The sequence below is a fragment of the Equus asinus genome, chromosome 1 (genome assembly GCF_041296235.1).
Source record: "Equus asinus isolate D_3611 breed Donkey chromosome 1, EquAss-T2T_v2, whole genome shotgun sequence".
NCBI classification, from domain to species: domain Eukaryota; kingdom Metazoa; phylum Chordata; class Mammalia; order Perissodactyla; family Equidae; genus Equus; species Equus asinus.
This window is the reverse complement of record NC_091790.1, coordinates 135,666,010-135,690,997: the sequence shown is the minus strand read 5'-3', so window position 1 is coordinate 135,690,997 and position 24,988 is coordinate 135,666,010. Positions and strand designations below refer to the sequence as shown.

General features: G+C 37.6%; 2 protein-coding genes across 6 annotated transcripts in view; one reads left to right on the top strand and one right to left on the bottom strand.

Annotated features, from left to right (window-relative positions):
- The window catches only part of ANKIB1 (ankyrin repeat and IBR domain containing 1), a 135,507-nt gene extending 118,806 nt beyond the window's left edge, over positions 1–16,701 (bottom strand). For 2 of the 4 annotated variants that reach the window (XM_014842944.3, XM_014842945.3), the window contains exon 1: positions 16,566–16,701. The gene's annotated coding sequence lies outside the window, so the exon portion shown is untranslated. The remainder of the gene's footprint in view (positions 1–16,565) is intronic. The other 2 variants (XM_070508332.1, XM_070508341.1) reach the window with 2 other exon arrangements.
- A 406-nt stretch (positions 16,702–17,107) lies between these two features.
- Positions 17,108–24,988, top strand: part of KRIT1 (KRIT1 ankyrin repeat containing) — a 36,475-nt gene continuing 28,594 nt past the window's right edge. Inside the window, exons 1-3 of one of the 2 annotated variants that reach the window (XM_014842941.3) lie at positions 17,108–17,654; positions 21,769–21,872; positions 22,819–22,978. In XM_014842941.3, coding sequence (XP_014698427.1) covers positions 21,771–21,872; positions 22,819–22,978 — 262 coding nt within the window. In that variant the 5' untranslated portion in view covers positions 17,108–17,654; positions 21,769–21,770. Of the gene's footprint in view, positions 17,655–21,718; positions 21,873–22,818; positions 22,979–24,988 lie in introns of both variants that reach the window. The other variant, XM_014842942.3, reaches the window with a different exon arrangement.

The window sequence follows — 24,988 nt, the reverse complement described above, 5'->3', positions numbered from 1 at the left end:
TGAGACAGAAAGCAAAAACATGAATGAACTGGGCTTCATATTTTATAATTTCTTCTCAATCCTCACAACCCTTCCCTTCCAGACCTACCCTTTCAGAACCCACCCTTATCCCATGAACAAAACAGAAGCACATGGGGCTGGCCCGGTGGTGCAGCAATTAAGTGCACACATTCTGCTTTGGGCGGCCCGGGGTTCGCCGGTTTGGATCCTGGGTGCAGGCATGGCACTGCTTGGCAAGCCATGCTGTGGTAGGCGTCCCACGTATAAAGTAGAGGAAGATGGGCATGGATGTTAGCTCAGGGCCAGTCTTCCTTAGCAAAAAGAGGAGGACTGGCAGCAGATGTTAGCTCAGAGCTAATCTTCCTAAAAAAAACAAACAAAAAACCCCCTCAAAAAACAAAACAAAATTAAAAAAACACAGAAGCACAGAGAGGGAACTTCTTCATCTTCTCATAGTCAAGCTTAGAAACCAACTTGTATTTGCATTAATTTTTCTCTTCTTTTCTTCCTATTAGAATGAGAGTGCATCCCTTTCAAAGCAAAGGCAAATGTTTGCTTTATGCTATGCATCCCTTCCTTTTCAAAAACATTTCCTTCCTTTTCAAAAACTATGTTCTTTCATAAACCTTATCCTATTCCTATGCCACCAGTACCCTATAATCAAGGGAACGATATAGACCTCGATCACCTATCAACATGCAAACATGTTCTATTATTTTCCATCATTAAAAAAATCTCCTCCCCTAAAGGATATCTCCTCCATAAATGCTTAGTTAATTGTTCCACAAGGGGGAAAAAAAGAATCTTGAACTCTACCTAAAATATCACACAAAAGTCAAACTCCAGATGAATTGCAGATCTAAGTGTGAAAGGTAAAACAATAATGCCTTCAGAAGAAAACATGGCAGAACATCTTCAAGTCTGTAGGGTAAGCAAAGATATCTTAAACAAGATACTGTTAATGTTAATTTACTTCACAACCATAATGTCATCATCTTTTCCCCCATAATTGTTTCTAATCTCTTTATTCTTTAAAAATATAACAATTAGGTTTTCCCTCTGTCACAGTCCTTTCCCTCCATCTCTCTTCCAGAAAAACTACCTTGAAGCTGTTGTTTTTTAATGTGGAATAACCTAAAAATTCATCAGTAGGACAGATAAAATATATTCTGGTTAATCATACAATGGAATACTATGTAGTAGCTAAAACATACCCAAAAAATCTACACGATCACTGTCTAAAGGAATGCTTTTTGTCCAAACTGTAAACTCGTAGGCAAATATAGTTTTATACTTTGTATTTCCCACAGATAAAGTGTCCATATTTTCCAAATCCAAAATTAAGATATTCAAGCAGAAAAATACAGAGCCCAAATATAATATGTGAAGTCATACTTGTCCTGGGAGGTGTTTATTGTACCCACAGGCAACAGCGGAACTCTGACCTCTGAACATCAGAGTAAGCAATCTGTATCTAATCTATCTATCTAGGTATTTTGCTGACTCTAAGAACAGTTATCAGCTAGGTCTCAATTCATTATAATTAGGCGTTTCAGCAGCCTTTCTACACTAACTTCTAAACAAAAGTACGAAACTTGAAAAAGGTGTTGAGTATCACTTCCTCATCCTTAACGCTTTCTTCCATTTCCAAGGAGTCCAATTCATATAATATTCCTGACCTCTATGTACCCCAGGGATATTAGTAAATCTGGAGAAAAAAACTGGATATGCTTACTGTTTTGACCTCTCTCAACTGGTTCTGAACTCAGGCAAAGAACAGAAGTCCTTCCAAAACTCAACAAAAAATCAAGTTTCTTGAAACATCTTTTAAGGAAAGGGAGAAACATAAGCTTTGTCCCTTTTAACAAAGTTATCACTGATCCTCATGAAAATGAAACATCCAAAAATAACTGCAAAATTGTACTGTATAAACATAAAAACTATAAACAAAATTTCAATCAATGGATTAACTTTGTTCATCTTTGAGGAAATGCAACTTACAGGTTTAATATTATAGAGTTAAACTTCAGATAATGTTGTTAATGAAAATATTTAACAACAGCTTGAACAATGCATGTGCAGAGTGGACTGAAAAAATGCCAGAAGCCTTGATCTACAAGGAGATGCTCATGGGAAAAATCTCATCCTGTGGTTTATGTCCCTTCCGTCATTTAATCTGCACAACAATCTCACCTGCATTTTACAGTAAAGAAACACAGGCTTTGGGAGTTTAATTATTTTGGAAAGGCTTTATGATATATTTAGAAAATCCTGAAGACAAACTTTGGTTTGAATCCTGGCTCTAAATTTACTAGCTTACAAGCTACTTAAAATTTTTGAGACTTTTCTGCAATAAGTAAAAGCAGATTTAAGCCTCCACTGCTGGGCTATTATAAAATAGAGTGACAAAATATATAAAATACATTCAATATTTAAATAGTAGGTACTCAGTATAATGTAGCCATAATCATTGTTATTACTAACTTGCCTAGAATCACATAGCTATATCTAGTCCCAAAAACTTTTTTCCTTCTTTTAAAAATACTTAATAGAATTATATACAGAGTACAAAAAATGGAAAAAAAATATATCATAAAGGAGGAAATAAAAAGATAACTATAATCCTCAAATCCTGTAATAATCATTGTTACCATATTGACAATTTTCTTTCTATATGTATAGAGCCTTCTTTTAAGTGCAGAACTAGACGATGCTATTTAAAAGTGTGAATTTTTTCTTTTGTACTTAACTTTTATTATGAGAACTTTCCCATTCAATTAAATATTCCTTGAACACATAATTTTAATAATACCAAATTCTGACATACAGAAGTCATTTCGTCCTTTCTTTATTGCTTTACATTAAATTGGTTCTAGTTTATCCAATGTTATGGGTAAACTTATGTATATCTTTGAACCTATTCTTTTTTTCCCCACAGGATGTTTTAAGCCATGTAGCAGTTATCTGTTTTCTCGGCAAAGCCCCTACTATCACTATACACATTGACATTCAAGTCCTGGTCTGCATCTGGAAGAACGAATTCATTTATACTTTATATATCTTTAGCTACTGATATTGAATTTTAGCATTAAGTACATTCCATTACCATAGCAATAAAATATAACTAAGCTTAAGGGCTTCCTCATTTCTATCATCTGTTGTCCAAGTCACAGACCCAGTATGAGACTGGAAATTCTCCATCATCAGAAACAAGAACCTGAATCCCATATTTCACTTAATGTTTTTGAATTCACTATATATTTCATGTTTATTAATGAAGTAACAAATGACATAGGAATATAACAACTTTTAACACCTAAAAAAGACATGAAGAATTGAGATTTGAGCCACCTATGCTTCCTTGCATCCTGAAGAAAGAAATGGTAACAGGATGAACATAGTGTTGCACTGACTCTCTTTGAAACTGAAATGTTAGGATATGATTCAAAACATGATCTGACAATAGGGCACAATACCTGAAATGAAAAATCCAAAGCATATGACTTCCATGGCAAGTATATAAAATTCAAGTCGTCTTGGGCCCAGAGAAAATGAGTAGGAGAGCAAGGGACCTAACTGCTCCAATTAAGGCACTTATTAAGCACCAGCTAAACAAAAACACAAACCTATAAACTCAAAAATCAAAACAGCGCGAAGTATTCTCAATCCTGGTTTACAAGGGGGAATAGGTATTGACCTCTCTTGGAGAATATGAAAAAAGCTGTGGTATACAGTTATAAGTCATGATACAGAGTCATCTAAAAGCAAGATGCATACCAAAATATTCTATAACTGTTAGGAAACACTATATTCAATGACAGCAATTAATAATTTATATAATTTACAGAGAATTAAAGGATGCTTACTTATTTCCAAAATAATACGTGAACTTAGGAACTACAATTATGTCAGGGGAAGTATGTTGCAATAAAAAATCAGTCAAACAGTAATTTCAAATCGAAACAAGAGACAATTAGAAAATATCATTTTCAGAAAAGGGAGAAGCAGAAAAACGTTGGAAGTCAACGATTGGTAGCCCATGCCAGAAGCACATGGTTTCCAGGTGTACTTCTCAGAGGAAAGGCATATTCTTCTAGGCAGATAAAGATAATAAGTTTATGCAGCAAATCTGTTTTGAGCACCTAGCATGTGCCAGGTATTGTTCTAGGTGTAGGGGAATACAGCAGGAACAAAATTAACTAAAATTCCTGTCCCCATGGAGTTTACACTCTGTATTCAATAATGTAAGATGTTATTTAAAAAAATAATAATAATAAAGCCCGGAAGGGGTTAGAGTTTTACAACATAATTTCTTAGAGTGATTAGGGAAGGTGACACTTGAGTAAAGGAGGTGAAGAAGTGAGCCATGTGGCATCTAGGGAAAAGAGAATTCCAGGCAGAGGAAACAGCCAGTGAGTGAAAAGGAGCATGCCCTATGTGTTCAAGGAACAGAAAGGAGGCCAGTGTTATGGTGGTGTAGACTGGAGAAGAAAGTAGTAGGACATGAAATCAAGAGAAGTGATGGGGCAGGCAGACTGTTAGGGTCTTGAAGGGTCACCATAAATCACTAGGCTTTTATTCTAGGTGAAAAGGGAAGCCACTAAAAGGTTTTTAGGAGAGGAATGAAATGACCTCACTTATATTTAACAGGATCACGCTAGCTGGCTGTCTCAGAAGACTAATGGGGGTGGTGGTGAGGCTGGGAGCAGGGAGACTATTTAGGAAGTGGCTGCAGTAATCTAAGTAAAAGATGATGGTAGCTTAGACCTGGGAGGTAGCAGTGGAGGTGGTGAATACTTAATCATCCTAGATATACTCTGAAGGTAAGAACAGACAGAATTTCCTGACAGATTGGAAGTAGGAGTGAGAGAGAAAGAAAAGATAAGAATGACTCTAAGGTTCTTGGCCTGAGCACCTGGAAGGATGGAGTTACCATTACTGAGAGGGGAAGATTGCAGGAGATGAGGTCTGAGTGGGAAGTGGGGAGATCTGCTTATATTTGAACATGTTACATTTGAGAGACCTATTGATGGTAGGTAGGCAAAAGGATACATGAGTCTGAAGCTGAGGAGAGAGGACTGGGCTGCAGAAACAATCTGAAAGTTGACAATGTATAGATTGTATACTTTCTGTACAACCTATTTAACATTAAGATACAAACTCACTAAAGTTTTCCACACATATTTTTCCAATTTTAAAATGCTGAGATTTTTCTCCTCCATATCTAATCTAGACTATTGAATTATAAATTATATAGTATATACATATTAAACAGAATACAAAAATTAGAAGCCAGAAATCCAATTAGGGACACAGAAGTATATGCAAACTACACCAAAGAGTAAAGGGTATGAATAAGGAAGATGGAGAGAGGAATCACGGAGAAAGTGAAATATTTAACTATACAACTTTCAGGTTACAAATTGGCACACTGATATTATGGTATGTGCTATATTTAAAACTGGTTCTTGACATGTGGTTGACGGCAGGCTTGATAGCACAAAATTCCAAATGAAGAGGGGTCTCTTTTAAATCATATTCTAGATAGCAGGTGGATGAGAGAAACTCCTGAGTAAATGGCCCTGCACCGTCTTTGCCCATTCCAATCCACCTGCACCTGCTAGATTAATCTTCCTATGTCCGTGTAACTTTGTTTTTGCCTTCTTTTATGAGATAAGGTTCGGAATTATAGTTAACTTCATTCATTTTATTATCCCCTTCATCAGAGTTCCTCATCTAAAGAACTCTGAACATAGAAAAATGATTTGAGCAACTATTTTTAAAATTCTCCCAATGCTTATATACAACTAGTACAGTTCTAGAGGCATAAGAGAGAAATAAAATAATTCACATAATAGATGCCAGCAACACTAGCAGCACCTGGGAACTTACTAGAAATGAAAACTCTCAAGTTCTGCCCCAGAATTAGCGATCAGAAACTCTGGGAGTAGGGCCCAGCAATGCATGCATTAACAAGCCCTCCCAGTGATTCCAATACGTGCTAACCTTTGAAAATCTCTAGCTTAGAACATTAAGGTTCAATCCTCTTAAGGAACGTCAGTTGAAAAAAGCTAGTAAACTATAAAAGCCTTGAACATAGGAATCTTATAATTTTTCACTTTTGATTGCTTTATGTATCTGGCATTCATTACACATTAAAAGAGTTTTGAATAGTTAAAAAATCAGAAGTACTCCCTCCCTCCAAGTTCCCTTGTTTTTCTTCATTCTATGATACCAAGTTATCAGCCCAACCTTTATTCTTCCTTTCTAGTCCTCCCTATATTATAGAAGAGGTAATGATTTTCCAATCAGAATAACATATCCTAACTTTTTAAGTAATTCTGTGGACATCAAGTCAAGTCACATTTCAGAGCAAGAGGGATCCTCAGAATATTATTTATGCAAGTGCATCAGTTTGCAGGTGAGAAAATTGAGGACTGGACAGATCGCATGGGAAGGATATCCTTATAGAAGTAGAGAGACACCAAAGGATAAAATTATCATCTCCTGCTATCTTTATCTAGCCTGAGTTGAAATAGCTAGTTTAATATATTTAAGTAAAGTAAGGCATTAGAAAGACTGAAAGAGAGAGAGAATAATCTTTACATTTACAAGTGCTTTCTGGAAATAAAAATAAATGCATCATCAAAAACCACCATTGCTTTTTTTTTCTCTCTATTTATTTATTTAGTGAGGAAGACTGGCCCTGAGCTAACATTTGTTGCCAATCTTCCTCTTTTTGCTTGAAAAAGATTGTCACTGAGCTAACATCTGTGCCAATCCTCCTCCATTTTATATGTGGGACACCACCTCATCATGGCTTGATGCGCGGTGCATAGGTCCACGCCCAAGATCTGAACCCATGCACCTCAGGAAGCCGAAGCAGAGCTCATGAACTTAACCACTATGCCACTGGGCTGGCCCCTGCTTTATTTATTTATTAGCAATAGTGCATGCCCTTTTCTCATTCCTTGCTCTATATATTAACTAATGAAAAAAGACCGTTAACATTACTAAGAATGCTATTCAACCATCTAACGACATGGCATGTCATGCCAGTCTCTTCCTCTACTGTCCTATCAGTTTAATACTAAATTTCCCAGAAATTAATCTCAAGACTGTTTCCAACAACTGTTTCATTCAGGTAATGTGGCAATTTTTCTGACCAAATTTATCTTTCTTGTTATAATCCATCTAATACAGAGACTGCCTCTAGAAAGCCAGAATGGAGCTCCTTAATACTTGGGTCCCAAGCTGATAATCATTTTAATTTACTCTAATCCTATTTAACAAAGGTTCTGAGGTAACTTACAAGCAACATTCTGATAATTAAATAAGATAAGGGGGAATAAATGCTGTGGAAGTATAATATACATGGAAAGAATATAAGATTTGGAGCCATGAAGATCTACCGGGTTCAAGTTTTAATTCTAGTCCTCACTTGCCCTCATTTTATAGGAGAGAAGCCATAATATTAGTATACTGCCTCATATTCTTGACATCTAGTCTTTAATTATTTAAAAATACAAACTCCTTGAGAATGGGAACTATGTTTTATATATCTCTCTATCCCCCCACATTATATTCACATAGGTGTTCAACAAATATTTACTTAACTAATATGGAATAGATTTTAATACATCAGATAAACTTTCTACCTATTAGGTGCTCTTGCTTCCAGATCCCACCCCCAAATGCATCCCCTTGCCCACTACAACTAGCTTAACTTTATCAAAAGATAAATCTGATCTTGTCCGATTCCATTTTAAAACCCTCCCAAGGTTCCCAGCCCTTCACGAATTAAGGAAAAATCCTTGCCGAGACCAGACTTTATCTTATCACAGTCTACCTCTCAAAACTCAGACCCACCTCTGAACTACTAAAGCTCCTGGAATGTTCTTCCCATCCCCCTACAAGCTCCTCCTCAACAGCTAACTCCTACTAGCTTAAAAGTCATTTTCTCTATCAAGTTCCTGGATCACAGCTCCCCAACCCTCAACTAACACAGTTAGATGTCCTGCCTCCTTGACTTGGTAATACACTCAATTTACCATCTAATACAATAATGAAATGTTTAATCTGCTTCCCAATTTTCTGGTAAACTTTCTGAGGACACGGATCACCCCATATTCAGTTTTATATCCACTGCTTACCATAGCTACTGATACATAAAACACCTCTAATATCATTTATTAAACATAAAGTCCTATGTTCTCAATTTGAGAATATAATCATGTTTATTTCCCTGTTTACTTTTAACTTTGAAAAAAACCATGGCTGCCTAATAGGTTAAAGAAAAAGATTCTGGAGCCTTATTCTGCACACACATTTACTATGGCACAGAAAGCAAAATCAGCATTATTTTTTTCAAAGAACAGAAAAAATATTTCACAAGAACTTGCTATTATGGGGGACCTGCTTTGTCTTGGCCCCATCCCCAGAGGTTACAGTCTCCAAACAAGATATGATCCTTAGTTAAAATAAGCAGAGCCATGGATGATGAAAGAAGAAATAGAGAGAAGCTGCTGCACAGCCTGGAATGCCATCCTGGGACCAAAAGATGACAAGCACCTGCTACGGAAGACTGACCAGAAAGACAAATGAGCCAGCATACCAGCCCTAGATAGACTACCTCTAATTTCTCATTACTTAAGGAAAATGAGCCCCTAATTTGTTTACAACATTCTTTTTGGATTTCTAGAGCAAATGAACATGATTCCTAACTGATAGGAGGGATAGTACAAAGTTAGAAGAAAATTTAGGAAAAAGTTTGTATAACTTAGGAGAGAGAGATTCCCAAGAGAAGAACATCAGAAGCCACAAAGAAAAAGACATAAATGATTACATGAAATACCAAAAGAAAAATGCATGGTAAATGATACCATAAACTAAGACAAAAAACAAAAGACAGACTGACAAAACATACTTGTAAACAAAGCTAAAGGATTATAACCATAATATATCCAAGAGAACCAACAAATTGAAAAGGAAAAAAATTCAACAGGAAAAAATCAGTAAAAATATGAATAAGCAACTCATAGAACTGAAAAATCAAAAGGACTAACAAATATAACGAAAGACGCTCAGCTTCACAAGTAGAGAAGTGCAGAATCAAGCACCAGAAAAATCTTTTTTTTACCCATTTTACTGTCAAAGAAAAACATCAGTGACAGTGAATTTGTGGGGGAAATATTTACTCTCAGACATGAAAGATGGCAATAAGAATTGTGTCAACATTTCTGGAAAATAATCTGGCATTATTTATTAAAATTAAAATGGTATATATTATGTACAAGATAGTCGCTGCAATATTGCTCATAATAGAAGACTAGAGACAACCTAGATGTCCAAAATGAACACAGATATGTTTTCTTATTTCTAGTGCTACAGAAAAAACCACCCCAAACTTAGTGCCTCAAAACAGTATGTTATTTCTCACGATTCTGTAGGCTGGCTGGGCAGTTTCTTTGCTGGTTTCACCTCTGGCTCCTCTGTGGATGCATCCAGCTAAAAGGTAGCTGGGCTAGCAGGTCCAAGAGAGACCACTTTCACGTCTGATGGTTGATGCCGGCTGTCGACTGGGGCATCTTGGTTCTCCTCCAAGAGACCTCTCACCTTCCTATAGCTAGACCACCTTCCTTACATGGCAGTTGCAGGAAAGCATTCCTTGAAGGTCTCTTAAGGATTAAGCTCCAGAACACACACATTACTTCCATCATATTCACTGGTCAAAGCAAATCACAAGGCCAGCCAAGACTCAAGAGATGGAGAAACAGATTCTACTTCTAGATGGGAGAAGTAGCAAAACCACAATGCAAAGGGAAATGCATACCAGGATGGGAAGAATTTATGGTTGTTAATAATTCTACCCTACCACGGGGAGGTGGGGCTATATGTCTCTGTCTGTCTGTCTGTATACACACGCACATACACACACAATGAAATATGATATATCTGTTAAAAAACAAGACATAGAACATTTAGTACAGTATATTATCATGTGTGTCTAGGAAATTATGTATCTATTTCATCACTAAAATGTATGTTTGTAAATCCTGGAAATATACTTAAAAATTAACTAATTAAATACTGGGCCACACAAAGTAATCAGCATGCTGGCTAAGGACGCAGGGCATCTGAGGGCATGTTAGGAAGGCCAGCAGAAGTGTGAGCCAATAGGCCCAGAGGCAAGGATAATGGGGCGTTGTGTGGGGATAGCAATTGCAGAGTTGTGGATCCAAAAAGATGCACAGGCCAGCAGGCCCAGCAGTCAGCAATGCAGGATGGGAGGGGATACAGGAAGGAGATGGTCTACAAGGCAGGTAGAATGGTAACACACTGAGCAAGTAAATGAAACAACTGGACAAATGATAACCATATTGAGGATAATGTGAAGCCAAGTTTCTTAGTGCCAGAGAAGGAATTCATCAACATAGAAAAGGGGAAGGCAAGAAAGAACCCTGGAGTATTGGACCAGAATTGGAAGTACAGGAACAAATTTATGGTTTTATAATATACACACCTAGGTATAGAAATAGTTACGGATGTATATGAGTTTGCATATTATATATATGTGTGGGTGTGTATACAAACCATACTCATATAGTTATACATTTCCTAGTTCCTATAAGCAATGACATCTCTTTAGCAATGAGCACAGTAAACCCCTAAATCTTTGTTTTTAAAGACCATCTTTTACAAAAACAAACAACAAAAATCAAACAGGGCTCCTTGGAGAAATGGCTGATTCCAGGGCTAGACCAGGCAAAGGACAAAATGAACCAGGAACAGCATGTTCTGCCAGAAACGCACCATGAATGAGATGGGAGCACAGTAAATAGGCATAGGAGCCAGCTTGAAGGGGCTCCCACTGGCTAAACTGGGGACAATTTAAACAGCAAAATAAATAATAGTAACAAATCACAACACATTTAATAAAATCAAAATCCATGAGTCCTTACTGATTTAATAAACAAATAAATAAATGGAGGAGAAAGGAAAGTTCTGCCTTACAATAAAATACCAACTAATACATGTAGTAGGAATAAACGAAATAGAGAAATATCATTTGATAATCATAACAGTGGTTAATTCAGGTGGGAGTCATCACTGACACCCACACTACGGCTAGCAAGTGGAGATTTGATGAGAAACAGGATGCTGTCATAATTTTGGAATACCTCTCACAAATAGAAAATACATCAAAAGGACATCAATATGATCAAGGTGTTAATCACCAGAAGCAGCATGATGTGATATTGTATGCTCTGGATGCAGTGCATTGAGAAGAGCACAGCCCCATTTCTGTGGTATTCCTGCCAGGAATGTACAATCTGATTGGAGTCATGAGGAAGTATCACATGGATCTAAGATGAGGGTCATCCTACAGAATGTGGGGCCCGTACTATGTAAAATTGTCAAGAGAAAGACAAGGAAAATGAGGCTGAAGAAATCTGAAGAGACATGACAACTAAATACAACATGTATTCCTGGATAGGATCCTGAACCAGAAAAGAGATATTGTTGGGATAGTCGATGAAATATGAATAGGTTCTTTGGACTAGATAGTAGTGTTGTACCTATACTTATTTTATGATTTGGAGGGTTATATGCTAGTTATATAAGACAGTACCTTGTTTTTGAGACATAGATACTGTAGTGTTTACGAGTGATGGGATACCATGTCTGTAGCTTGCTCCAAAAGGTTCAGAAAGACTATCATGGACATATATGCAAGTATTTATACACACACACATACCCATACGTAATGTATACATGGAGACAGAAAAAGAGAGGGCAGGTGACGGAAGAAATGCAGTAAAATATCAACAATGGTATAATCTAAGTAAAGGGGATATGGGAGTTCTTTGTACTGTTCTGGCATCTTTTCTGAAAGTATAAAATTATTTCAAAGTAATTTTTTAAAATCTGAAGTAAGTATGTGATATAGAACATCTAGTGCTAGAGCAGATGATAATCAGCTATTGTCTGAGGCCAGGAAGCAGAATGAAAACCCTGGCCTAATATGTTTATTTACATACCTTCCTTTACAATACTCTGAGGAGATACATTAACAAGGAGGGCAATGTTTTTATGCCTATTTGGAGAAGAGTATCTCAATGTTTTTAAATGAACTTTCCTGTCTCTTCATGGATTTTAAATAGGCATTTTACAGTTCAATGAAGAAAGAAATGCTGACTGACTATCTTTTCGGTCCCAGCACCTAACAAATTTATAATTTAGTCACTGTCATGTCGTTGAACAGGAATTCTACTCCCAATATTGTTCCACTCAGAAAATACAGTGACCTGAGTATCAGGATTCTGCTATACTGAAAGGGAAAAACTGTCTATGTCAAGTTAAAACACGTATGTCAGACTGAGGACAGAAAAATATCAAGGATTACTCTTCTTGGGAACTTGGAGGAGGAATAATTATCTGCTTTACAGTCCTAAAAACAGACAAGTGTGTAACCAGTAGCGAAAGGCCTTAGCCTATAGAATGGCAAACTATTGACAGTTTGGGTAAAAAACTGAACAAAATGTTTAGAATACAAATCAGGCTTTTGGCAAAAAGAATTGACAGTGGATGATCATCTTTAAAAAAATGTGACAGGGTCTGAAAATGATCAGATTGACCCTTATCTGATTGCCGATAAAGCATATATCCTAACAGATGAGTAAGATCATTTTTAAATCTGCAGGAATACATTTTCATTACAGAAACCAAAACTCTCCAAGGCATTAGTTGTCAAAATTCAACTCAAAACTTTAAAAAGCTGAATGGATTTCATATAGCTCAATACTCTATCCTTCCCAGAGAATACACAGATTTTTAGTACATTTAATAGGCTCTTGGTCCCATTGCTGAAGCAGAATGAAAAAAAGTTATTTATGCCTCAAGATCTATGTTACAGTTAACCATAATGAACTTCAGTTGTCTTTTCAAACGTTTAAACACAACTGAAAATTACATTTGGATAGAATATAATTCATCTGCTTCAGAAAACAAAAGATACTAATACCTTACGAAATTAGAATCTTTCTATTCAAAGCATTATTAGAGAATGAAAAACTGTTATAACTCTGCCTACAATTTCTTTAAGGAGAAATCTTAAGGTCAAATCTTTTTTAGCATATTACAAGTAAAACAATATTCAGCATTACTATAAACTAGAATCTATATGGTTTTAAATGAAGATAAAATATTTCTTAGGACTGTTCTAAGAATTAAATGAGATAATGTATATGAAGCACTTAGCATGATGGCTAGCACAAATTTTGCACTCAATAAATGGCATTTATTGTGTTTATTCTTAGAGAAAGGATGTGAAACCCTAAAATATGGTCAAGTGACTTAAAAACCTATTAAAGATGTCTGTAAAGGCAGATGGATTGAATCACAGTCTAATACCTAAACTGGAAAATTCAGTGAGTAAAGGAATCTTAACTTATTTATCCTTGTAGTCCCAGAATCTAACACAGTGCCTGGCATACATGGCAGACATTCAATAAAGGTTTACTGAAATGAAATAAGGTTGAAAGTAAGTTACCTGGGAAAAAAAAAGAGGTTGTCTGAAAAATAAACTGAGAGTCCAAAAATTACTATTCCCTAAGCAAGGCTCTTTGAGAAAGGAAATAAAAGACCTAAGCATTTTTAGAACCATGCATAGAAACTCCCCTCAGACTGGTGGTTTTTGAGTAAGATCAGCCCTGAGCTAAGATCTGCCGCCAATCCTCCTCTCTTTGCTGAGGAAGACTGGCCCTGAGCTAACATTCGTGCCCATCTTCCTCTATTTTATAGGTAGGATGCCTGCCACTGGCACGGCTTGATAAATGGTGCACAGGTCTGCAGCCGGTATCCAAACCAGTGAACCCCAGGACACAGAAGTGGAATGTGCGAACTTAACCGCTGTACCACCAGGCTGGCCCCCCAACTTGTGTTTTTAATAAAGACTGAACCAGTCTCAAATCTGTTTGAACAAATGTGTCATATATAAAGTTTAATATTAGAAATATTTTTAAATTTCTTCTAAATAAATGTTGTGTCCATCCTCAAAGACATAAAAAGCACCCAAAGCACTGAGGAATCTTTCCTAACTTCCATTCAAGGAGATTATCAGATAAACTTAATTCATAGTTCTTCCATCTATTTATATATAAAAATTAGCTTAAACTTTTACCTAAAAGTTGTAAGTATGTATATTTCACTTTCACAAATTCAAGGGCACACCTCAGAAAAGAAAGAGGAAAGAAAGAAAATCAACTCCCTCAAGTGAGCAGTGCATTTGCACAACATGGATGGACCTTGAGGGTATTACGTTCAGCAAAATAAGCCAGACAGAGAAAGCCAAACACCACATGATTTCACTCATATGTGGAAGATAAATGAACACATGGATAAGGAGAACAGATAAGTGGTTACCAGAGGGAAGGGGGTGGGAGGGGCAAAAGAGGTAAAGGGGCACATATGTATGGTGACCAATAAAAACTAGACTATTGGTGGTTAGCACAATACTGTCTATACAGAAACTGATATATAATAGTACACCTGAAATTACACAATGTTATAAGCCAATATGACCTCAATAAAATAATAAAATAAAATAAAATAAAGTGGGCAGTGCTACAGGAGTACAAAAGAGTAGCTAACAAAACTCTCCCATGTCTCAGCAGCCACCTGTTAGAGCCCACACTTATGGCATAGTCTGCATGGTTTCAGAACGCTTTCATATTGAAAACTCAAAATTCTCAGCAGTGGGCAAAGGAAAAAGGTCAATATGAAAATACAGTCCTATCTTCCCCATCCTACCTCCAAAGATAAGAATCAATGGAATTTAAAACTTTAAAGACTTTTCCAATTACTGCCCATCACCTCACTACAGCACCCTACTTTCATTTGGAAACTGATCAGTTTTACGAAAAGCAAAAACCATATCCTTAATACGTGCAACTCCATAAAGTGCTTGGCTTCTGAAACAAGCCAGTAAAGTACATTTCCGAGAGACAGCTGGAGCTACATCTCCTGAGGCTCTTCAAACTAAAATCTGTGAACAGTGTGAAGTTACACATCAAATAATAGCCCCAAATCAATGGCTGGAAGGAGGTTTTAAAAACAAAAAAAATCATCATTAAACACATCTACCTTTAACAAAATGACAATATTTGTGGTTTCAGAAAAAAAATGACCAAGGCTACCAGTCTACATTACAGAATAGTTTACAATAATAACAGAGAAGCTGCAATACACAGAGTAAAAATTATTCTTAAATGATCATTTGCTTCCTAGTGCCTTGAAAAGTATCAAATACCTGAAGGCATGTAAGAGCTACTGTCCTGTCACTGACAGCATTACAATTATTTTTTAATCTAATTTCTGGAAAGTTCTGCAGTGGCAGTTTAAAAAGAAAACCAAATTTTAACGAGAAAAAATTCTTAAAATCTGGAAATACACATTGAAGATATTCACAGTTAATTTGTTGGTTTTTTAAGTGCAGGAAGGTCACAGGCACCAAGGTGTGTAACATCCGTAGGTGGTTGATGGAAATCAGTAAAAAAAAAAAAAAAAAGTCTCTCTGGAATTAAGGATTTAAAATTACATTTTATCAAATATAATCTGACGCGATCTTTAAAAATCACTTTAGTGTGGGTTTTTTTTTACCACTAACAAAGCAAAATCTTCCAACACAAAGATTTTTACATCATACACATACACACATTTTGTAAATTAAGAGCTAAAGGTAAATCCAAAACACTAAAAATTACCTAAATTTTGGATTTAGGATAAAGGTATCCAAAACACATTTGAAACATCAGACTTTTGTTTTCACATTGATTTCTCAGATCTCTTAGTAAAGCTCTTCTGGAATGGGTCTTCATTTCAATACAAGATTGTTCAAAATGCCATTCCGTGCGAATAGAGCTTGTGAGACTCTCAAAACCTCCCCAGGAGATGCTTAATTACAGTTCTAGTTACAATTTCCTGCGACTCAAACAGCAACGTACAGAAAACAGCTTATACACGGTTAGGCAGGGAGAGGAATGAAGCTCCAGGGGAGCGGCCCATTCTTTTGTTTTGGTGGCAGAAGCTGCAAAAATAAAGGTTCACTAGAGCCATCCGCACCTATCCCCACCCATCACAGCCCTGCAGAGTACTTTCATCCATCCGCTCAAGACTCTCTAGCCCTCGAGATCAGCAGAACCCTTGGCTTTTCACGTCTCAAAGGATGGGCGGGGGAGGCTGTGAGGTCCGGGGTACAGACAGAAAAAGAGGGAGGACACAGATCCTTTGAGGACAGAGGGACAAGGAGATGCATCCAGATGGGGAGGATGGGACGCCCATGGAGACCCGGAGGCTTGCAAATTTGCCGGGAGACAAGTCCCATGGGGTAGACAAACGATGTTGCCTATTCGGGGATGGCGGCAGACAGACGGACAATCCTCCACAAGATGAGGCAGGCACATATGTAGGAGACCCAGGAGGGCGTGAACTAGGCAGCGCTGAACTCGGAGCCCAAAATGGGTTGAGACAGCCTCAAACAGACCCGTACGGCGAAGCTGACTTACAGTTACTTCCCGAGCTGAGGGTAAGGGTCGGGTGGATCTCGCAGCTCTGCAGTTTCTGCCACTGTCGTGGCCGCCCGTCTTTTGCGCTGAGCCGGTGACCTCAGGTACCCTCCCCGCCCCACCCACCCGGGGGGACGCCCCCTCCTCGCCGGCCCGGGTGAGCCCGCAGGGCAGAGGCTGCTGGGGCCGAGAGTGCGCAGTGGAAGCCCGCGGGGAGCGCTGCGTGAGCCAGAGGCGCCCGCCGCGAGGCTCAGACTGGGCGGGCGCCCCCCATCCCTCTTCGGCCGCCGCGCCGCCTCACTCGGGGGAGGGGAGGAGGGGGCGGTGGCTCTTGCCTCCGCCTCGCGGTCAAGTCCGGCTCATGCTCCAGCCTGGCGCGCGCGCGCACAGCCCGGGCCGCCCACACCCCCTCCCCTGCCTCCGGCTCAGTCGCTGGCGCGCCCACCGCCGCCACCCCACTCCCCGAACAGCCCGCCACCAGCCCCAGACACCCCGCAGCCCCAGCGAGAAGCAGCAGGAACGGCAGCAGTTCGGCCGCCGACCCGGAAGCTCTTCTGCCGCCAACCGCGAGGCTGCTAAGGGTGTGAACCCGGAAGCGATTTCCTCGCCCCGGTAGCGGCGGGCTGGAAAGCTAAGGCCTCTGAAGACCTGGAATCCCCAGGTTTCGGCAGAGCGTGAGGGGTGTATGGTGCCGAGGTGCAAGAAGAAGGAAGGACAGTAAAGAGCCGGTGAACAAGAGGCTCTCCGAGGCCGGAGACCTGAGCTCTCGGGGCGCGCGGTGGGGAGCGCGGCCGAACACACCGGGCGGCTTCTGGTGGCAACTGTGGGTTTTCCTGTCACAGGAAGTTGGGCCCGGCCGCTGGGAAGGAGAAGGGAAGGAAGAATGAGAAAGCGGTGATGGGCCTCCGCCCCCCAGGTGACTGTCCCACCCAGTGAGTTGAATGTAGCGGCCCGGGACGCGCTCGGCCGCCCGCTCGGGTGAGACCGCCGGTTTCCTTAGGGGAAACGAGGAGGAGCAAGATCCAGACTGCAGCGAGAGAAAAGAAGAGACGTGGAAGGCCGAGCTGTCTCCACATCTAGCTTCTCCAGGCAAGGAGTGTTTTTCTTACAAGTAGTTACAAAGAAGCCAAAGCCACTTTTTAGGTGGCTGCGCTTTGAGCGAAGAGGCGTGGCGGTCCTTTTCCGGTAGTGCACGTTGATGGGTGGTGGCAGAGGAAAAACCTAGACAGTGTGTTTAATGTCGTCATTTCAGGGAAAGCGATACACAGCTTGTCATTCCAGCTCACCTTTCCTCTCTCAACCCCTTTCCATCATTTAAGGCTTTCGGCTGTCTGTCTGTTTTTTCTCCATTTAGTTTCACCAGCAATCTTTGATACAGCTAGCCTGCCTGAGGATCTCACCTCCATTCCCTTCTCTCTCTCGGAGAGCTTGTGTGTCTTCCATTTCGGTTTGCAAATGCTTCTTTCTGCATCTCCAGTCTTTTTTGATGTCTTCATCTTATTTGGGGGAAGTGACAAAAACTCAAAACTGTTTTCATAACAATATAAAAACAATTCATTCCATGATCTTTCCCCCTTAACCCATGTCAATGTATTAGTTGGTTCTCCTTAGAATTGGGTTGTAGAACTAGAGTAGCAGCTGATGTATAGCATGTTTAGATAAACTATGGATGAAATCATGCTCCCCCAAATAACCTCATTGAATGTACTTGGTGTTCACTGTAGGAATTCATTTGATTCCCAATTATACTATTACTTAGTTCCTTCTTTGTTGGCCAAGTTTAGTATAATTGCCTTCAAAAGCTGTTTGACTATTATTAAATATCTTAAAGTACAGAATAGAATGTCAACAGAAAGAAAGTGTTTGAAAATTATTGGTGATGCTTGTTGGTACTGGTAAGTGATGATTGGTAGAATTGGTTGAAGGGACAAGGAGAAAGCCAGCTGAGTTAGACGTAGCACCAATAGCTATTTTCTATTCTGCTTGATTATTCCTTCCTCTCCTTTTATTATCATAAACCAATTTGAGTAGCAAAAGGAGGAGATTTTTATGGTGAACAAAACCCTGTAGGGGAATTCTTACTGATGTTTAGTTGCTGTCTCTTCTCTTTAATGTTACAATGCTTTGTAATAGTGAATTGTTCCGGGAGAATGGGGAACGGGCAAGTAACTTAGCAACTCTCTACCTCAGCTTCTCTTCTGTAAAATGAGGATAACAGTAATAATACCTACTTCATCAGGTTTTGGGGGAAATAAAAGGAGTATACATGTAAAGCACTTAGCAGTCTAGCACATAGTAAGCAGTATGGGTGTTAGCTATTCATATTATTTTAAAAGTATATTAAATGTCATTTAGAAAGTGAAAGCAATAAAAACTTAAGGGCAACTTGATAAAATCATTTTGGCTGGTGGGGATAAAAAGAAAATACATTTTGTCAGTGATTTTCAACTGTGTAAATGGTAAGGTTTCTTTGCTTTGGTTTGGTTATTTAAAGTTGGCATGGGTTGTAAAAGGTTGAGAAACATTGCTTAAGGATAGAGGAAGGCGAGGAATCATGCTCTATCTCAGGAACATCTTACAGAGCCCTAAGATGATGCTCCATTTTTTTTGTTTTTATTTATGAAGATATACTTTCTGATCATTGTTGGTAATTTCTATTAGCATGTACTTTGTGAACCAGTAAATCATCTTGTCAACTTTGACTCTGCGTACTAAATTTATGGTACTCATATTCACATACTGAATCTACTCTTTGCCTCCATTGCAAAAGGCTTTTTAAGTTTGTCCATCTATGCTCTATATAGCAAATGTTTCTTATTAAAGACAATATTTGCATTTTGTTAAACAGGACTGCCTAGCATAGTAAAGAGATGTTAAAAATTGCCCCATTGGAGATTAAATGGCAGTTGTACACCTCCCCTCCCCATAGTGACAACCAGAAATGCCCCTACAAATTTAAAATGATCCAAGGTGGGTACGATGCCCAATTGAGAGCCACTTCCACATATTTGTAAGACCTCATTACTTAGGCAGCATATTATCTTTTATGCATAAGCATTTTCCAGAATAGAATGAGCCATACAACAAAATGCCACGTTTCCTATATTTAGTCACTTGAACTCTTATTTAAAACTCGATTTAAATATTTTGCAAATTTTAATTATACCTTTCTCTATTCTTTTTAGCTCAAGTTACTCTCTTCTAATCCCTTTGCATGTGTTTCTGCCTTAGCAGTTTTGCCTTCATATATTAGTAACTTTTATTCTTTTCCTAACTTAAGCCTTTGTTTCCTTCTTTCATGTCATTGGAAGTATGTATATTTCAAATATTCAAGTAGAATGTTTCTTGAAAATCAGTTTTTAGAATCTTTAAGGGGTATGTTAACATTAAGTGGTATAAAAACAAAATACTTTTTTTAACCTCATGGTTATGTCTTTTTTTATTACATCGTATTTGTTTATCTTTTAAAAGTTGAGTGTACTGTGTAATACTAAATATTCTAGGGAAGTGATGAGTATTAACAATTAAAGTATTTTTCTAGTAGACATTTTCTTAACATGAGTTGATCAGCACAGGAATTGATTTGCTTTAAATTGTGCTCAGAAAACTAAGAATTACGTGATTCCTTTTTAGGTGCTTACCAGGAAAAAGGTTTCTATAATTGTGCCATGTGTGTTATACAATGTATTCACAATGTAATCTTTCTTTTGGGGTTTGCACTCTTCAAGGAGGCATCCATACATTTCCTAATTTGTGAGGTTTTATATTGAAGTCATTGTTAATCTCAGGTGAAAAGTAATTTACTGAATAGAAGTTATGAGAAGAAAAAGGCCTCATCCTTTTGACATAGTATAGGAAGGTCTGTTGTGTGAGGTGGGTTTTAAGTATGATCTTATGGAAAAACTGAACTGAAAAAAATTCCATGAGGTATAGAGTGAGAATGAATGATATATCCTCAAAACTTTTCACAAAATGAAGTGTCTCAATCCTGATGTTTTACTGTAGTTCCTCTCGTGAAATATCTGTAGTTTCTCTGGATCTAAATCAGTGAAAATTTTTATAATTTAAAATAAATTTTAAAACTATTTAAATAATTTAAAACAATTTTAATGGTTGTTTTACTCTTAGGCTAACATTTACTTAAAATGCCAAAAGTTACTAGATTTTAAAAGAATTGTTTTTTAAGGCAACTTTCTGATTATATAATGTATTTATTATTATTATATAGGGTAGTGAATTAAAGGTTCCAAAATGACTTTATTAATTCCATTGAGAAAACAATAAATTCCTCTGTCTCCTCTCAAATGACATTCAGAAACCTTTGTTGAAAATGATCTCTTTTTTCTTTATCAGAGTTGGGACAATAAGTAACTCATTAAATGTGAAGATCATTTTAATACCTAATGGACCTTTAAAAAACTAGAGAAGGTTCATCTCAACATGGCCAGGACAGAAACTCCTTGTTTGATGTTCTTTTAGAAATTTTCTGGCATATAAACGAGGGGAAGCTTTTTTAAAAAGATAAATAAAATATATTCAATACAAAGAGTTGCATTTTAGTCGAGCCATGAAGAAAATTAATAATAGCACTTAACAAGGAGATAGAACTATTTGACAACCAAGAGAGTGCTTGAAATTCAGGTACTTGTTGGAAATTGCCCAATGGAGACAAAATTAGTTTGGGGAAAAAAGTGTATATATATATATATATACACACATATATATGTATGTGTCTGTCTGTGTGTATATATATATACTTGGATTATCTAGGGAATTGATAATGGAAGTGGAAAATATTAAGTCATCATCAGAAAGCTTTTATCAAATGACCAAATGTTTTTGTATAAGTGTGTATTATTCTGAAACACTATTTCAAGTCATTATTTACTTACTATTTACAGGATATTTTACAATCGTATCACTTTTTTTTAAGTCCAAAAGGTAGGTTCTTACACAATTGAGACCTATGAAAGTATATATCCCCATTAAAAAAATTTTATCTTTAACAGAAGAGGAAAAAAGAACTACAAGGAAATCTTAAATTATAAGCTAAAGTTTAATTCAATGGTAAGATACAATTAGTCATATCTGACTTGCCTTTTGGTAGTATGTAGTCTAAGAAAAATCAATATTTTTAAAAAATTGTCTTTCAGAGTGATTATATGTCCTTCAATTTTTCACGGGATTTGTTTGTTTTATAAAGCAATGGGAAATCCAGAAAACACAGAAGATGCATACGTTGCTGTTATTCGTCCAAAGAATACTGCCAGTCTCAATTCTCGGGAATACAGAGCTAAGTCATATGAAGTGAGAACAATTTACTAACATTTGATTTGCTACTATTGAATGTCATTCTCCATTATCATTTTCGTTTATTTTATATGTCTTATCATATCCTGTAAATTGTAGTTGACAACCTAGATCTTGATAAGCCAGAACAGATAATCCTACATCTCTGCCCATCAGAGATGTTTTTGCTGCATGCCTTTTGACCATTTTTCTGTTCACTGATAGGTATAAATTATTAGATATTAAAAGGTACTTGTTTGAATTTTCCTTATAATTTATAGATTTAGGTTTTAGTACAATTTATGAATGGCTCTCAAAAATGAAAACACCATTGCAAAAGCCAGCTTGTTTAAAATTCCAATTTAAACATTGTTCTTGGTTATTTTCCCAAAGAACTATTTTTAACAGTTCATTTAAATTATCTTTTTACCTTTAAGTTTTAGGCAATTAAGTTACTTCTCTATAGTCGTGAATTATATTACATATATTAGTAAATGTGATTGAGGCCCAAAAAAACAGCCCAAAACAGAATTGTTATCTTTTCCATGCAACAGATTCCAGGCATCATAAATACCTCTAATTTAACCTGAATCCAACTAATCTCTCTAGCATTTTGCTTAACTTGCTTTTTTTAAGGTTAGTTATCTGAACCCTGTTAAAGGATGCTGCAGGGGTTCTCAGGAGGCTGCTGCTTCAGCAGTGCTCTGGCTTACTGGTTCTCAGTCTTGACTGCATGGTCACATCACTTGGGGAACTTGTAAAATTTCCTGTACCAGGACCCCACTCTCCAGACATTCTGATTTAATGGGCCTGAGATGATTTAATAGGCACTGATACTGTTTTAAAAGCTTCCTGGGTTATTCTAATATGCAGCTGGGGTTAAGAAAGACTGCTGGCTTACTGTATTCTAGGGCAAATAAATTTTATTTCAAACTTTCTCTTAATTTTATTTTTCTCCTCTAAGATTTTGTTGCATGAAGTTCCCATTGAAGGACAGAAAAAAAAGAGAAAGAAAGTTTTGTTGGAAACTAAACTTCAAGGCAGCAGTGAAATAACGCAAGGCATATTGGATTATGTAGTAGAAACCACCAAACCAATTTCTCCTGCAAACCAGGGTATTAGAGGTAGGAAACTTTTCCTTTTTTTAACACAGTTCACTTTAAATGCCTGTGGAGAAAGACCTTTTAAAAAATATATTAAAATCAATTTCTTTTTATGTTTCTTACCATTTAAAACACTTGAAAAAGATTCAGAGGTTTTTTTAAGGTGCAGCCATGCCTCTTCAAGAAGTACCTTGACTATAATTTTTTTTAAGTTGAAAAATATTTAAATAAGTCACAATGTTAATGATTTGTTCAATAGAGAGAGGAAACCAAGGGGTGGCTCAAAAACTGAAAGAAAGTACAAACTACCTTAGCTAGAAATATAGTTCCCTAGATAAGTATCTTTGAACTAGTATTTTTATTTCTATACTTTAGGACAGGAAACTATAAACCTCTCTCCATAATAAGTAATGTTAAGATTCATGGATTAAAAAGAATCTTATAAGTTACCAGGTAGCAGAGGTTTTCTTTCCTTTTGGTTACAGTAAGAAGACCCATTTTTTTCTTGGTGTGAAAGATTGGCCTTGAGCTAACTTCTGTTGCCAATCTTCCTCTTTTTGCTTAAGGAAGATTGCCTCTGAGCTAACGTGTGTGGCAGTCTTCCTCTATTTTGTATGTGGGACGCTCCCAGAGGATGGCTTGATGACTGGTACATAGGTCCGCACCTGGGATCTGAACCTGTGAACCCTGGGCTGCCAAAGCAGAGCACATGAACTTAACCACTATGCCACCAGGCCAGCCCCCAACAAGACCCTTTTCAAAGAGCCAAACTGAGTTGTTGAAGTATTAAGCCTGAAATGCTGAGGCCCCATTTAAAATATTAAATAATGTATAGCCTATGAAAGTTAATGTCAGTTTCTCAGGCCGTAGCTTCACAAGAAGCAGATAGCACTTAGAAGTTACAGAAATTATAAACTATGTCCAAGATTCAGGCATTATAATTAAAAAGGTAAAGCTAATTTCAGTCCAACAGCAGTTGAAAACTGTTATTGTTGGTAAAGTAGAGCATACCTCTCTGTTCCTACTTTTTAGTTTTTTAAAGCTTATTCAGTGGGTTTTTTCTGTTTGTTCATCTTTATGGAGATCAGTTGTCTAATTCTTCTGTTTCAGTGAAGAGACTGTTTTTGTTGCAGAGATAAGCTGAATCCTGTGATTTTATTTATTAGTTATTTTGGGTATTTCTTCTCCAGAGATGGCTGACCTATAGGCTTGTATTTCATAACTTTTGGAGGTATCATTCACTATATTTTACCTCCTCAAGAGTTAACCTCCCCAATAAAATTTGAAGGGTTTTTGTGGGTTGGGATTCTAAACATTGTAACTCAAGATTATAAGAAGTTCCTGCGTAAATTTACAGATCTTTGATACACATTCTGAGACCCACAAAGAGAATCTCCTTTCCCTAATTATTGTATTTGCTTTTTTTTTTTTTTAAAGATTGGCACCTGAACTAACAACTGTTGCCAGTCTTCCTCTTTTTTTTCTCCCCCTCTGCTTTTTCTCCCCAAATCCCCCCAGTACATAGTTGTATATTTTAGTTGTGGGTCCTTCTAGCTGTGGCGTGTGGGACTCTGCCTCAGCATGGCCTGATGAGTGCCGCCACGTCTGTGCCCAGAATCCGAACCAGCGAAACCCTGGGCCCCCGAAGCGGAGCATGCCAACTTAACCACTTGGCCACGGGGCCAGCCCCTGGATTTACGTTTTAATAAACTGATCTTAGCTAAAAAGGGCACTATCCTTGTGGGTGATCAAGGCATGTGAAAGGCTCCTTTTGGATGCCTCAAATTTGTCAGTCTTTTCTACTTCAGCCTTGGACTTTTCTGATAAATTTTTATCTAGACTTATCATATTGCTTAATTGTTACAGTTTGCGGGATTTATCGTGGAATCAAATTCCTGAAACAAATCTGATTAGCCCAAATCACATATTTGAACTGAGGTAGACAAGTTGTAATTTGCTGTGGATGAGCCAAAGTCTAACACTCTGTCCATTTACCCAGAAGGGGGATAGAGGCGTTATCAGTGTTAACAA